The sequence below is a fragment of the Saccopteryx bilineata genome, chromosome 7 (genome assembly GCF_036850765.1).
Source record: "Saccopteryx bilineata isolate mSacBil1 chromosome 7, mSacBil1_pri_phased_curated, whole genome shotgun sequence".
NCBI classification, from domain to species: Eukaryota; Metazoa; Chordata; class Mammalia; order Chiroptera; family Emballonuridae; genus Saccopteryx; species Saccopteryx bilineata.
In genome coordinates, this window is record NC_089496.1 from 50,767,866 (window position 1) to 50,780,612 (window position 12,747).

Here is a 12,747-nt window from a genome sequence, read left to right on the forward strand (position 1 = left end):
ATAATTTGTAATTTAATGGCAATTAAAAATACCAGGAACAGCATATACAGTATGATTTCGATTTTATAAGATGGATATAGTTATCTTTTTTATAAAGTCTAAAAGGATATACATCAAAATGTTCGTGGTATTTCTAGGTAGCAAGGGTATAGATAATGTTTCCTTTATTTCTGTGTGTGTGTGTGTGTGTGTGTGTGTGTGTGTGGTTTTCTAAATTTCCTATACATGTGCTCTTTAAAGAACTTCTAAAAAAGTGAATGAGAGATTCCTGTGAAATACGCCCTCCTACTCGCTGCTTCAAACCGCTCCCCACCCAGAGAACCTTACTGGCTGGTCTGTGTCACAAGAAGGAATGAACGTTGGCTTGTTGCTGATTAATGAGGCCGCTGCCCCTGACAAAGCCCAGAGGTGAACTTCGTCTGGCCTGAAAGGAAGAGAAGCCAGGCTGAGGCGAGAGGTCAGCAGTGGACGCCAGATGGGGATTCTGGTGGGAGCTCTGAGTTGGAACCACCCACAGACGGTGTGTTGCGTTTGATAACTTCCTCATTTCCCTGGTGTTCTGGAAACAGAAGTTTGTTTCTTTTCTCTCCTCTCCCCCATTCAGTTAATCACTCCTGCTCTTTCCCAGAAACATGAGCTAGGTAAGGAAGGTGGTCTTAAGAAAACAGGAAATGGGTCTGCAGACGGTGGCAGTGAGTGGATGAAACCAGCAGGAGGAAGACTGGCTGAGCTTGGGTGACACTCTGGTTACGACAGGAAGTTGGGTGGCGGCGGCAGGGCCCAGGGCAGCGCCAGGTCTCGCAGATCACATGGGAAGTCGGGCTTTGGAAATATTCATTGTATGGTGGCCTGACAGGCTCAGGAAACAGGAGAGGTAAGTCTGTTCCCCCAAAGCAGAGTGCCACAAGTGGGCGCCCTGGCTGCTGTGCAAGCTGGGAAATAGGATGCTTTCTCTCTCGGGTTGATTGACAGTCTCTGGGGAGGAGGCGAATCCTGTAGCACAGGGGTCAGGAACCTATGGCTCGCGAGCCAGGTGTGGCTCTTTTGATGGCTGCATCTGGCTCGCAGACAAATCTTTAATAAAAAAAAATAATAACATTAAAAATATAAAACATTCTCGTGTATTACAATCCATTCATTTCCTACCGCTCATGTTCATGGTTGCGGAATGCTGGAGCCAATCACAGCCGTCCTCCGGGACAACACCAAATTTTTATTGGATGATACATAACATACACGGGTTGTTGTATGGCTCTCACGGAATTCCATTTTAAAATATGTGGTGTTCATGGCTCTCTCAGCCAAAAAGGTTCCCGACCCCTGATGTAGAGAGAAGGTTCCGAGGTGGCTGGCAGCTGTGCTCTTTGCCCTGTCCCCTCCCACAGCGGGGGCGGGAGCGACAGCCATTCTTACACAGGTGGGCAGAAAATGGAACTGCTGTCAGTCCATCGCAATGTCTGTTGGGAGAGTTTGATCTGGACAAACTCTTTTTTTCTTCAAGGGTGAATAAAGACAAAAAAAAAATAGTTTGGGGGAAAGTTCTGCAGAACAAGGTAAAGAAAGGCAGCACCCAGAAGCACGGGTTTGGAAAAGCAGCTACAGCAGGACTGAGAGGAGGGTCTGGGGACACGTGCAGCCTCCTCGGTGTGCTCCAGAAAGGCTTGGCCCCCCCAGGACAGGGACAGAAAACTGTGAGGAGAGAATGGAGTGGACTGGAAAAGGCAATAGGAAGAAAAAGGTTTAAAAGGAGATGGAGTAAATGAGAGAAGGTTTAGGGGAAACAAAGTCCAGCAGGAGAACTAAAATCCAAATGAGCAAGAGCGTAGAGGAGTATTAATGTGCGAAAAGCTACTTCATGTGGTAAAAACACTCCAGCTGTGCAGATGTGGCTCAGTTAGCTAAGGGAGCTTGAGAGACAGAGAGGTTATCCGGGCGGTCCAATAAGAGACCAAAGTGGCAACTACAGACCAGGTAGAAAGTAGCAAGAAGGCCATCTATGGAGATTTGAAACAAGGGCACTAATTACCGAGAGAAAAATGTATGGCTTTGTAGACAAGAAATCATTTAAATAAATGAATATCCAACTCAAGAAGGCAGATGGAGAAATTAAACAGTGGAAAGTTGGAGAAAGGAATTAATGAAGATAAGTGTTCACCTTACTTAATTAGAAAGAAAATTAAAAGGTAGACTTGATAAATCCTGGTCCTAATTCTTTTCAGAAGACCAACCAAGTAGACCAATGTCTTACAGATATTTTTTAAAGTGAGAAAAAAAAACAAAACCCTGCCCTGCCCACATTCAAGAATGAAGAAGAGGGCATCACAGCAGGAGCAGAGCTTGTCTTTAAGTGAGACGGGGTTCCTAGCCCAGTTCTGCACTCCAAGTTTGAGAAATCTGAATGGATTGGGCAGTTTTCTAAGGACATTTTCAGGAAATGGCATTTCTGTGATTGAGTCGGGCAGTTGGAACCCGGAATAGAGCAACAACCATGGGCCTGTCAGCAGAGAAGCTTCCTGCCTGGTGTTTTGCCGACGAGTTCGTTCAGACCTGCCAAGAGCAGTCGTCCGAGCTAGCTCCCGCATGGACGATTCTGGAGCCGCTGAGCTGGCCCAGCGCCCAGCTGTGGGAAGGACGGGCGAGGCTCGGGCAGGTGTCTGGCCGGGACGGGCGGGCGGCTGTGGAGGAGGTGTCTGGGAGAGCGGTCCCTTCCCCGCAAGCCTGTCCTCTCTGCCCATGGCATCCAGAGACTGAGGTCGCCCCGAGCCGATGGTGGAGGACGACAAAGCCCTCCTGAAAACAGGGCTGCGTCTTCCGGAGTGTGGTGCTCAGAGGTGCAAGCCCTTCCTTGCTCCGCTGCTCTGCTCGGGGGACGCGAACATGGATCCTGAAGAGGAAGGGAGAAGCGTGCCGACAGCTGGATCAGCCCGGTTTCTGAATCTGGCTTTCGAGGACTTTCACGCGGCCCCTGCACCAGCACGTGCTAATAGACAGCGGCCATTGCCCGTGGCCACCGGCCTGGCTAGGAGTCCACCTTCTCCCCATTATCTCCTCTCCGGTTTCCTCTCTCCTTTCCGGAAGGCTGCCTGGGGGTCCCCCTGCTGTCCTATGGTACTATCTCCTCCTCTGCTGAAAGCACAGGAAACCCCTCCTCTTCACTCGTGGGGAGGGGGGAAGGCACCCCAGTCTGGAGGCCGTTTGGGCTGGTACCCTGGGAGCAGAGCTTGTGTCCTTTGGGTTGCTGGTGGCTCCAGGGTTGGGCATGGTTCTTGCCCCTTTATCCCGCAGAGGAGGTTTTGTGGAAGCACCCTCGTGCAAACCAACGCTCGTCTGGGCCATTTAGAACTGTCATGACCTTCATTTTACCCCCCCCCCCCCGAGTCCCGTGATTATATCACTGGGGGCGGGGAGGGGACAGCCTTGAGAAGGGCCACTTATTTGTATTTAAGGATTATAATTATGTGCACTTTGATCAGGTGAAGACCTCTGGGCTTTGTGCCTCTGCCCCATGGCAAACCATGCCTGGGAAGCCAGCTGACGCCGTCTGCCTGGATTTTGATCTCATTGTTTCCTGTTCCTCACCTCCCATCCACTCCTCACCCTGTGAAGCCTGGCACTGACCCTGCCACACCCCGAAACAGCTCTCTCCAAGGCCCCCAGTGAGCTTCATTCAGCCTATGGCCCGAAGCCACCTGGGCTGCTGCTGTCTTCCCTCCCTGCCGTCAGCGTCTGCTGGGCACCTTCCCCATTGCCGTGGCTAACTCTGTCATAGACCTCGCGGTGGCCGATGCCGCCCAACCGAGTAAGACATCTGCCCTTGGGCACCCGACACCCCTGTTGCTTATCTGGCCAACGTTGTGACTGCCTACATTCTAGGTCTTTCTAAGAATCGCCCATCTTGACCAGAACTGTCCCTTGCAGTTGCCTTTTTTCTACACGAATCACTGCTTTTGTGTGCTCTGTGCTGTGCCTCTCTCTCTTCTCCAAGTCGCGTGCAGGAAAAGGAACGGTAGCTCAGGGCAGCGCCCACCCGGGGGAGCTCCGCTGTTCTCGGAGCATCCTCACCAAGCCCCAGGCCCCCTGGTCCACGTGGGGACCCGGGTGCGTCTCAGGGAGACACGCCTCCCTAGGCTTGTGCCCAAGCGGCACCCCGGCCCCTGGGAGCCCTTGGAGATGGAGGGACGGTGTTGTGTTCAGCTTGGTCCCCCTGGTGCCTGGCACACTTTCTGACGCATAGAAGGGACTCAGTGTGTGTGTGTGTGTAGAATTAGCAAAAGAATGGGAGGGAGAAGGAGAGAAGGAAGAAAGACGGGAGAGAGGGAGCAGGACTGAACATGAGAGATGAGATTCCCTTCCAGGGTGAGAAGTCGCAGGCGTCGAAGGGAGTATCTGGCAGATGGGCCTGTTGCCCCTTCACGTGTGAAATTCCCTCCCAGGGAGTATCCAGTGTGCCGGGAGAATCTGATACCAGAAATACAAAATAAATACCCTCAACACTGAGAGTTTCCAGCGAGGTAAGAAATAGCATTGGGATAGTTACGTAACAGGAAACACCTCGAATACGACTTGGGATTACAGCTGTAAGGAGGAAGAGAACACCGCTTCCTGTAGGAGTCCAATGTCACGAGCAGCTGTTGCTTGCAGCTTGTCTTAACATGCGCTGCGTTCACTTGGAAACTCAGACCGCATGGATCTGAGTGTCCTGTCCTCTTTCCTCCACTTGCCCATCTTTCTCCCCTGCCCCTAAGACCATCCCGTCTTGCATTACTGCGTCTTAGTAGTGTGAAATGTCTCTGGTTGTTTTTTTTTTTCTGTGCCTCTCCCGCATTAATCCTGTTTCTTCTTGGTTCTAGAGCAGAGGTTAAGTCAGTTTGATCTCACAGGCCAAACTTCAGTAGGCTGGTTGTGGCTCCCGGGAGTGTTGAGAAGGGTTCTGAAGCTCTAAGAGAAAATTATCCTTGAAAGAGGTAGGGTTGGAGGGCAGCAATATGGAGGCCAAGCATTTGCCGTCCCCGATTCAAGACGAAAGCAAGGTGGTAAGAGCAGGGAGGAGCATCCTTTAGGCTTTGATCTAAAGAAGCATCTGCCGAAGTTGTTTGAATACCATTTCGTTCAGAGCTGGAGCCTGGGGGTTTTCAGCTCCTGCTTGACAGTGGTTTGAATGTGGTGCCTTTGCCAAAAGGGAGAAAAAGAGAGTTGAATATCTTTACAGTGCTTAATTAAACCTTTTCTCGAACCTGTTAATATCTGATATCAGACCTCAGATTCAACTTCAAGGTCATCGAGACAGGCAGGAAAAAGAGACTGTTTAATAAGTTCCTCCAGTAGACAGCTAGTGCTCGACTTACGACCACAATTGGTTCAGACAGACCGGTCGTAACACGATTTGGTCGTAAGTTGAGTAGGCTATATGTACAGGATTGTGAAATGATGTTATAAAAATCTTTGTTATATTTTATCATAATTTTCTTTCATTATTGTTATATATCATAATTTTCTTTGTTCATTTTATGCCATTTGTATCATCTTTACACCATTTTGTTTCTTATTTTTACATTTGTCAGGTTTAAGTAAAACACTGCATTACCAGTACAACTGGTTTAATATTTGCAAAGACAATTTCCTCTTGGTAGACAACTTGGGAGGGGTTTGATGAAAAATATCCAAGACACAAAACACAAATTGCTGTACTGAGTCTGGGATAACAGTTGAAATGGTGCACACGGAGATGGTAGTGCTGCCGGAAGCTGGTCCGCACTGTCCTACGCCCAGCTGGGCAATGCTTGCGCTGCCAGACGCGGAGCAGTCGTGGCTAGCGATTGTGGTTGTAAAGTCGAATGGTCATAAGTTGCATAGGTCGTAAGTTGATCAATATTTGTAAATATTCTCCGTGGTTCTATAGAAGCAATTTAAGCTTCTGAAACATGAGCCACAGCTAGAAAGTCCTTAGTGTATCCACTGCTGTCCACCTTCGTAATTTGGACTCTAGACTCATAGGCTGGGCATCAGAGTGTGCTGGGGAGTAGCCAATGGCTGTGAGCTGCCCGCCACCAGACTAATTTAATGGCCGGCATTTATACAAATGCACGTAGCGTCTTCCACCACGGGAGAACACATGTGGTCACCTCAGGTGAGCCGTTCTTTTTCAGATAGGGAAACTGAGGCTTGGCCGTTGGTTTTACCTCCCCAGGCTGGAACAAGGGAGCTCTTATAGTGACTTGGCCCGTAGGACGCACGGCCCGGCCAGTAGGTCAGTACAAGACCCTTGAGCACTTTCCGGATGGCAGCTAGACACTGAAGATGGAGGGGGGGTGAGAAGACCCTTGAGCCCCCTGCCTCAAGGAACTTCCCTGCTGGTTGGGAGGAAACAGACTAAAGCACCTCAACAAATAAATGCTTTAGGATGCCAGTAAGTGCACTGAAAAAAAATAAAACATGGTGACCAGAGATGCTGACTGGAGAAGACAACATTTGAGTTTAGACTGAATGATGCATGAGTTGGAGTCGGTGTGGAAGGATCTTGGGGAAAAGACTTCCTAGCCAGAGGAACAACAAAGCAAACGTGTCTGAGAGATGAAGGGACGTTCTTGCCATCGGAGCGGAGGGAATGCCCCGGAGTCCTGTCCATTAGCCCGGATGTTGGCTAAATTGCTATTGTTGGTGGTAATGGAGGTGGGGGGGGGCATTTCTTGTAAGCCTTTAAAACTTTTATTGCACTTCCTGGAGTGGCTTTTAAGTAAGTCATTGCATTTGGTTGAATAGTGCTTGCTGCGTAGTACAGAGAGATTACAAAGAATTCTATAAATTAAGGTGAACCTTATCCTGGGCATACTGTCACCCCTTTTGAGGGAGGCCTGGGGTACAGGTGGGGCCCCTTTCTACTGCAGGTTGGTAGCACAGTGACCAGCAACCATGAGCAGATTAGCCGGGCAAAGAGGGAGCATGGTGACACCGTCAACAGCTGACCCACTCCCTAAACAGTCTGCTGGACTCTCCCGCGTGCTGGTGGGTCCAGCCTGGGCCGCCCGCTCCTTGTGACCATGAACACTTCAGAAGCCACTGGTCACAAAAGGGAAAATACCTCCCGGTAAACCTCCATCCACTTCTGAATTCCCTCGTCACGGCTTCTGGCTGCTGTCTGGACACTGGTCCCTAGACTGCAAACTGGGGGGGGGGGGGCTGTGTCCACCTGACACCCTCTCTCTCCCCTCGGTGCCTTTGCCTTTGCTGGCCCTCTCCGGGTCACCTTTGTCCCCGGACCCGTGCCCCTGGCAAAGCTTCCCTAGCCCCTTCTCCAGGAAGCCTTCTCTGCCCTTCTGTGGGCAGGGCTCCTCTCTGATCTCGGGCCATCCGCCTGGCACACTGGTCTGATTGTGGCCTCCAGCGGTCTGTGAGCTCCTGGTGGGCGGGGAGCATGTCCGAGTTGCCATGTACCCCCGGCTGCCTGCACGCAGCAGGGATGCCCATGTGCAGTAAGTAACCCAGTGAGCGGCTGGGCGGGCCCTTTGCAAGCGGTGATTTTAGCTCCTTGCTTGTTGTCATCAAAGTGACACGGTGGGGGGGGGGCGGGGAGGAGACTAATACTGAACATGGGCACTGTTTTCTTTTTTCTAGTCCTCTGAATTTATTCAAATTCCATACATGAAGCAGCTACCAATTACTTTTAGAAGTTCTTTTGTAGTGAAATACATGTCACCTAAGATTCAAGAACTCTAACCACGTATAAGCGTACACTGCAGCGGCATTGAGCGCATTCGCATCGTTGTGCCGCCATCACCACCTTCCGTGGCCAGAACTGGGTCATCATCCCAAACTGAAACTCTGTCCCCGTTAAACACTAATTCTCACCCCCCCCCCGCCCCCCAGTGCCTGGCAACAAGCATTCTACTTTCTGTCTCTCTGAACTTGGCTTCTCTGGAGACCTCGTGGAAGTGGAATCACACGGTGTCTGTCCTTTTGTGTCCGGCTTATTCCATTTCCTAGTGTCCTCGGGGCTCATCCATGTGGTAGCACGTGCCAGAGTAATTTCCTTCTTTGGAAGACTGAGTGACCGCCCCTTGCATGTGTGCTGTTTTCTTTGTCCCCTCGTCCACCGGGGCGCACCTGAGCTGGTTCCGCCTTTTGGCTCCCGTGAGCAGCCCTGCTGTGAACACGGGTGCGCGAGTACCTCTGGGAATTCACGTTTGCAACTCTTCTGAGTGTTTGTGCAGAGGTGGAATCTCTGGCCCGTACGGTAAAAATCACTGTCACCATGTAGAATGACTCTTAATAGCTCTGAAATGGTCATTTCAGTCCAAACCCAAGGTCACCTTCAGAAAGGAGATGACTCAGAAATGCAGGCTGAAATTTCAGACTTTTGCTCTTGCGACCTGCGTGATGCTTGGTGACATGAAATGGTTTGTGTTCACGTGTGGCTTTAATTTATTTATTTTTCTTACAGCATCAAGCTTCTGGCCGTGCAAGAACTCCTCGACAGAGAGGCTCTGGACAAGGTAACTGTTTTCTTCTTCCCTCCCCACACTCATACACTTAGAGCACAGTGGCACACGCCAAAAAATTTCAACTGCATAATTCAATTCCCAGTCACCAGAGACAGCTCCCAGTGCAAAGTTGATCTGTTACAATGTAGTCTTCAACAGTCAGTGCACCCTGCAACATTTTAACCAAGGCCCCCCACGTTGCTCCTAGGCCATTAACACTTGTGAACTGTGCCTTGCTTGGCCCCTTGGGACCGTGTGACAGTGCATGGGATGCCACCTGCATGCCAGATTCCATGGCAGCCGCGTCACCCCGTCTCTGCTGTGTGTGTTATTATCTGGGCTAATGGATGACAGAATGGGGCCCGGTGAGGTGACAGAACAGAAATGAACTGGGTGGAAGAGGAAGGTCTCAAACCCCAAGGTTCCATTTGGAAAATGAGTGCTTTTTCTAATTCATAGACAAGTTCATGAGTTTGAGACTCTTTTTGGCTACCTCTGAGGAATGGGGAACCTCCCCCCCTCCACCTCAAACTAAGGTTTTCACTGTGACCTGGAAGGTAGACCGGGTGTATCTTGGCTTTCTGCGTTCAAATCGAGACACAGCTGGGATCCTTGGACCAGTGGGGGTTCAAGTTCAGTGTGCGAGGTAGGGCGGGTTCCCCAAAACAGGCTGGGCAGCTGTCAAAGAAGCCAGGTTCCCAAATGCCCCTCATGGATCCCCCCCCCACCCCCAGCTCATACCCAGATGCTCCCCTGGGTAGCTGAGGACTCTTCGCAAGTATATGACTATGGGTGTTAATTGGAATCTGTAACATTAACATAGAAGAAAGTGGTTAGAGAGATAAGCAGTGAAGTGACTTATTTTATGTATGGAATTTAAAATGTTTGGATTAGTAGTCAGACTGCTGGTAGGCACTGAAGCCAATTATGTCTCTAAGCACCTCGCCTGGAGGGGAGGGGAGGGGAGGGGAGGGGAGGGGAGGATCTGGGCTCTGGTTAGGAATGTAACGTCCTGTCAGCCTCATTTCCATCTCGGGTAAAGCCAGGGGAGTGCTGCCCGTCTGACCGCAAAGAGGCGACGTGACTACCAAATGAGATCGTGTAGTGGAAGGGCTTTCTGAATGCCAAGGCACTCAAGTCACATTAATTCTTAATTACTGATATTAATTCTTAATGCGCACCCAGCCGTGAAAGCATACCAGGTCCAGGAGAGGAGGAAGATTCTTTCTATGCTCTTAAGACTTTAGAAAAGTTACCCCCCCCCCAAAAAAAAACAATCCTCTTCTCAGTATTCACTACAGTTCTTTGTTTTACTTCTCCATTAAAAAACAAAGAAACCAAAATGAAACATCAGACAAAGCTGGTACACAGGTAGAGTCTGTGCGCTAAGGTGAATATCAGTGTAATGGAAACACAGTATCCATGAGGCCGTTAGGGCTGCGTCACTATCTGACTTAGCGACCCCGCAGGTGAGTGCATGGGGGTGCTAACTGCCGTGAGGTCTGGCAGAGAAAGTGGCTGCCGACCCAGGGCATACAGTGTGGGGCTCGGGCTGCCCCCGTCTGGAGCCTGCCTGCTCCATCCTCGCTGCGTTATTTTGGGCTGTTAATCCTCTGTGTGCTTCTGTCTCCCAGGCTGCCGAGCGGGGAATCTTTCTAATCCCCGATCCGCAGAGGTTCTGGGGAGATTAAGTAGACAGTTGATTGTAGAAGTCTTAGCACTGTGCGTCTGTTCCTCCTTCCTCCTCGTCCTCCTCCCTCTCCCTCACCGAGGCTGCTGATGAGGTTTGTCCTGTTCCCCGTCTCCATACGTGACCGGGAGACAGCGTCACAAGGTGGTCCCAATAGGCACAGGGCCCGCCGAGAGCACAGGGCACGGTTCCCTCCTTCCTTCCCTGGTGTGTGCGTTCAGGCACTCACACTGTGGCTCCCTGTTGAGCTTTCTGTGTGCCAGGCAGGTAGCAAGCACTTCCAGAAAAGTCCGGAGGCAGTTGGCGCACATGTGCCTGGTGGCCAGTTGCCGTTTGAGTGACACGTGGTAGCTTACCTGGCACAGGAATATTTTTTTGCACCCGTTTATAAGCGCCTCGTGACTTACAGATTCTCACCCGCCTGGACGAGAGCAAGAACCACTGAGGAAAGTCTGTGGAGACTGGAGCTTTGCCCCTCAGGGTGCGGTCTGCAGACCAGCAGTGTGGGAAGCTTGTTAGAAATGCAGGGTCCCGGTCCCCACCCAGACCCCCTGGCCGCGTCTGCATTCTAACAAGAGCCCTGTGGTGTATGGGCACTGAAGTCCAAGCAGTCTCATATCATGTATTATCACCATCGTGACTCCTGACCACTCCATCTCAGAGAGAACCTGAGAGGTGGCAGCTTTTTGCTTTTGTGGCCAATTGAGCTCTCTCTCTCTATCTCGCTCTTTCTCTCTCTCTCTCTCTCTCTCTCTCTCTCTACATCAAGAGAGGGGAAGTAAGCACCATCATTCTATTTGTAAGAAACCCCCCCCCTTTTTTTTTTTGCTTGGCCTGCTTCTTCCTTTCACCGAGAAAATAGTCTCACTCAATAGGTAGAGTTAGCAAGAAAGACCTCAAACACATCCTGCATACCTCAAACCTTTGACTGTCTTTGGAGTGGGGCTTGAAATGGCATGGCGACACGCCTATGGGTTTGGCAGTCACTGAGCCCCAGAGATCCCAGCGAGCGGGTGGGAACGATCACTTCCAGACGCAGTCCCAATGGCGGGACCTGCATGTGCCTTTCTGTTGTACGGTGGCAGCTGTTCCGAAGGGCTCAGTGCCCTGACAGGGACACTGCAGGTTCGATCCGACCAGGAAAATAGTCCAAGGAGGTAAAACATCATAGAAAAAGCAGTGCGGGGGTGGGGGGGGGGTGGGGGGCATCCTCCTAGACAGACAGACTTCAGGTGCTTTTCCTCCCTGAGGTCAGGCATCGTTGTCATGATCTTAGGACTTCAGTTTCAGATGACCAGCGCTTCGCCTGACCTGCACTTTCTCCCTGGCTCTAGGTAGAGAGCCGGTCCATTTCTGGAGTGGACTTGCCGGGGTCCGCAGTGCAGATGCAGCTGGGAGGGGTGGGGGCTCTGTCTCTGTGTCTCAGGAGAGCGTGGCCCCCCCTCCCCACTCCCAGCCTCCTGTCTTTGTGACTCTTGGGCTGTGAGGACCTTCCTCGGAGGCCCGGGCCCCCTCTTCATCCTAGAACTGCTGCTCTCTGTGGTCCTCCCCAGCCTAGCGCTCCTGGTCTCGTTTCTGAGCTGTGTGGATGGAACGTGCTCTTTTCCGTGGCTGTTTTCTAACAGTTTGTCCCCTCCTTGCTCTGCTGGTCCTGCCTGGGTCAGCACCTCCGTGCTCTGTCTGCCATCGTCTGCATTCACCATCGACACGCGTTCCGGGGAGAGCTGAACAGTGAGACACCCCCCCACACACACACACACCCCTAGATCAGTAAGGTCCCAGTTTTCACCTCTTCCAATGTTCTTTTTTTTTTTTTTTTAATTTTATTTTTTTAAATTTTACAGAGACAGAGTCAGAGAGAAGGATAGATAGGGACAGACAGACAGGAACTGAGAGATGAGAAGCATCAATCATTAGTTTTTCGTTGCACGTTGCAACACTTTAATTGTTCATTGATTGCTTTCTCATATGTGCCTTGACCGCGAGCCTTCAGCAGACCGAGTAACCCCTTGCTCGAACCAGTGACCTTGGGTCTAAGCTGGTGAGCTTTGCTCAAACCAGATGAGCCCACGCTCAAGCTGGCGACCTCGGGGTCTCGAACCTGGGTCTTCCGCTTCTCAGTCTGACGCTCTATCCACTGCGCCACCACCTGGTCAGGCTCTTCCAATGTTCTTGATCCTAATTCAGGTGCAGTACATTGGAGGACCCTTGGGAGGGCAGGTCTCTGAATTTCTCTTCTCCACTAATACTACAGAAAGCCAGTCCCCAGACAAGTGACAGTGATTTGTCATTTATTTAAAAAAAAAAAAGCTATAAACCCTACCAATAGTCATCTTAAGTCTTTCTACAAATTGCTTTAAATAAAAAACAACCCTGCTAGAACCACGAAAAGATGATTCAACATGCGTAAATGTCGGGAGAAGTGCCATTCTTCTGAGTAAGCATTTGGATCGGATAGGCGTTTTGTCCAGCAGCCATTAGATGCTGCGAGCAAGGGCTCACTCTGAGGAGGAAGCCGGCCCTCCGACTGTTCTCTTTGCTCCAAGAGTGGGACGCTTTTGTTTTCCTGAACTTAAGTCA

The 12,747-nt window shown here is 50.7% G+C and overlaps 1 protein-coding gene across 1 annotated transcript in view; it reads left to right on the top strand.

Annotated features, from left to right (window-relative positions):
- Window positions 1-12,747, top strand: part of EEPD1 (endonuclease/exonuclease/phosphatase family domain containing 1) — a 94,702-nt gene that overhangs the window by 49,443 nt on the left and 32,512 nt on the right. Inside the window, exon 3 of the mRNA XM_066239583.1 lies at window positions 8,438-8,489. Within this exon, the coding sequence (XP_066095680.1) occupies window positions 8,438-8,489 (52 nt within the window). The remainder of the gene's footprint in view (window positions 1-8,437; window positions 8,490-12,747) is intronic.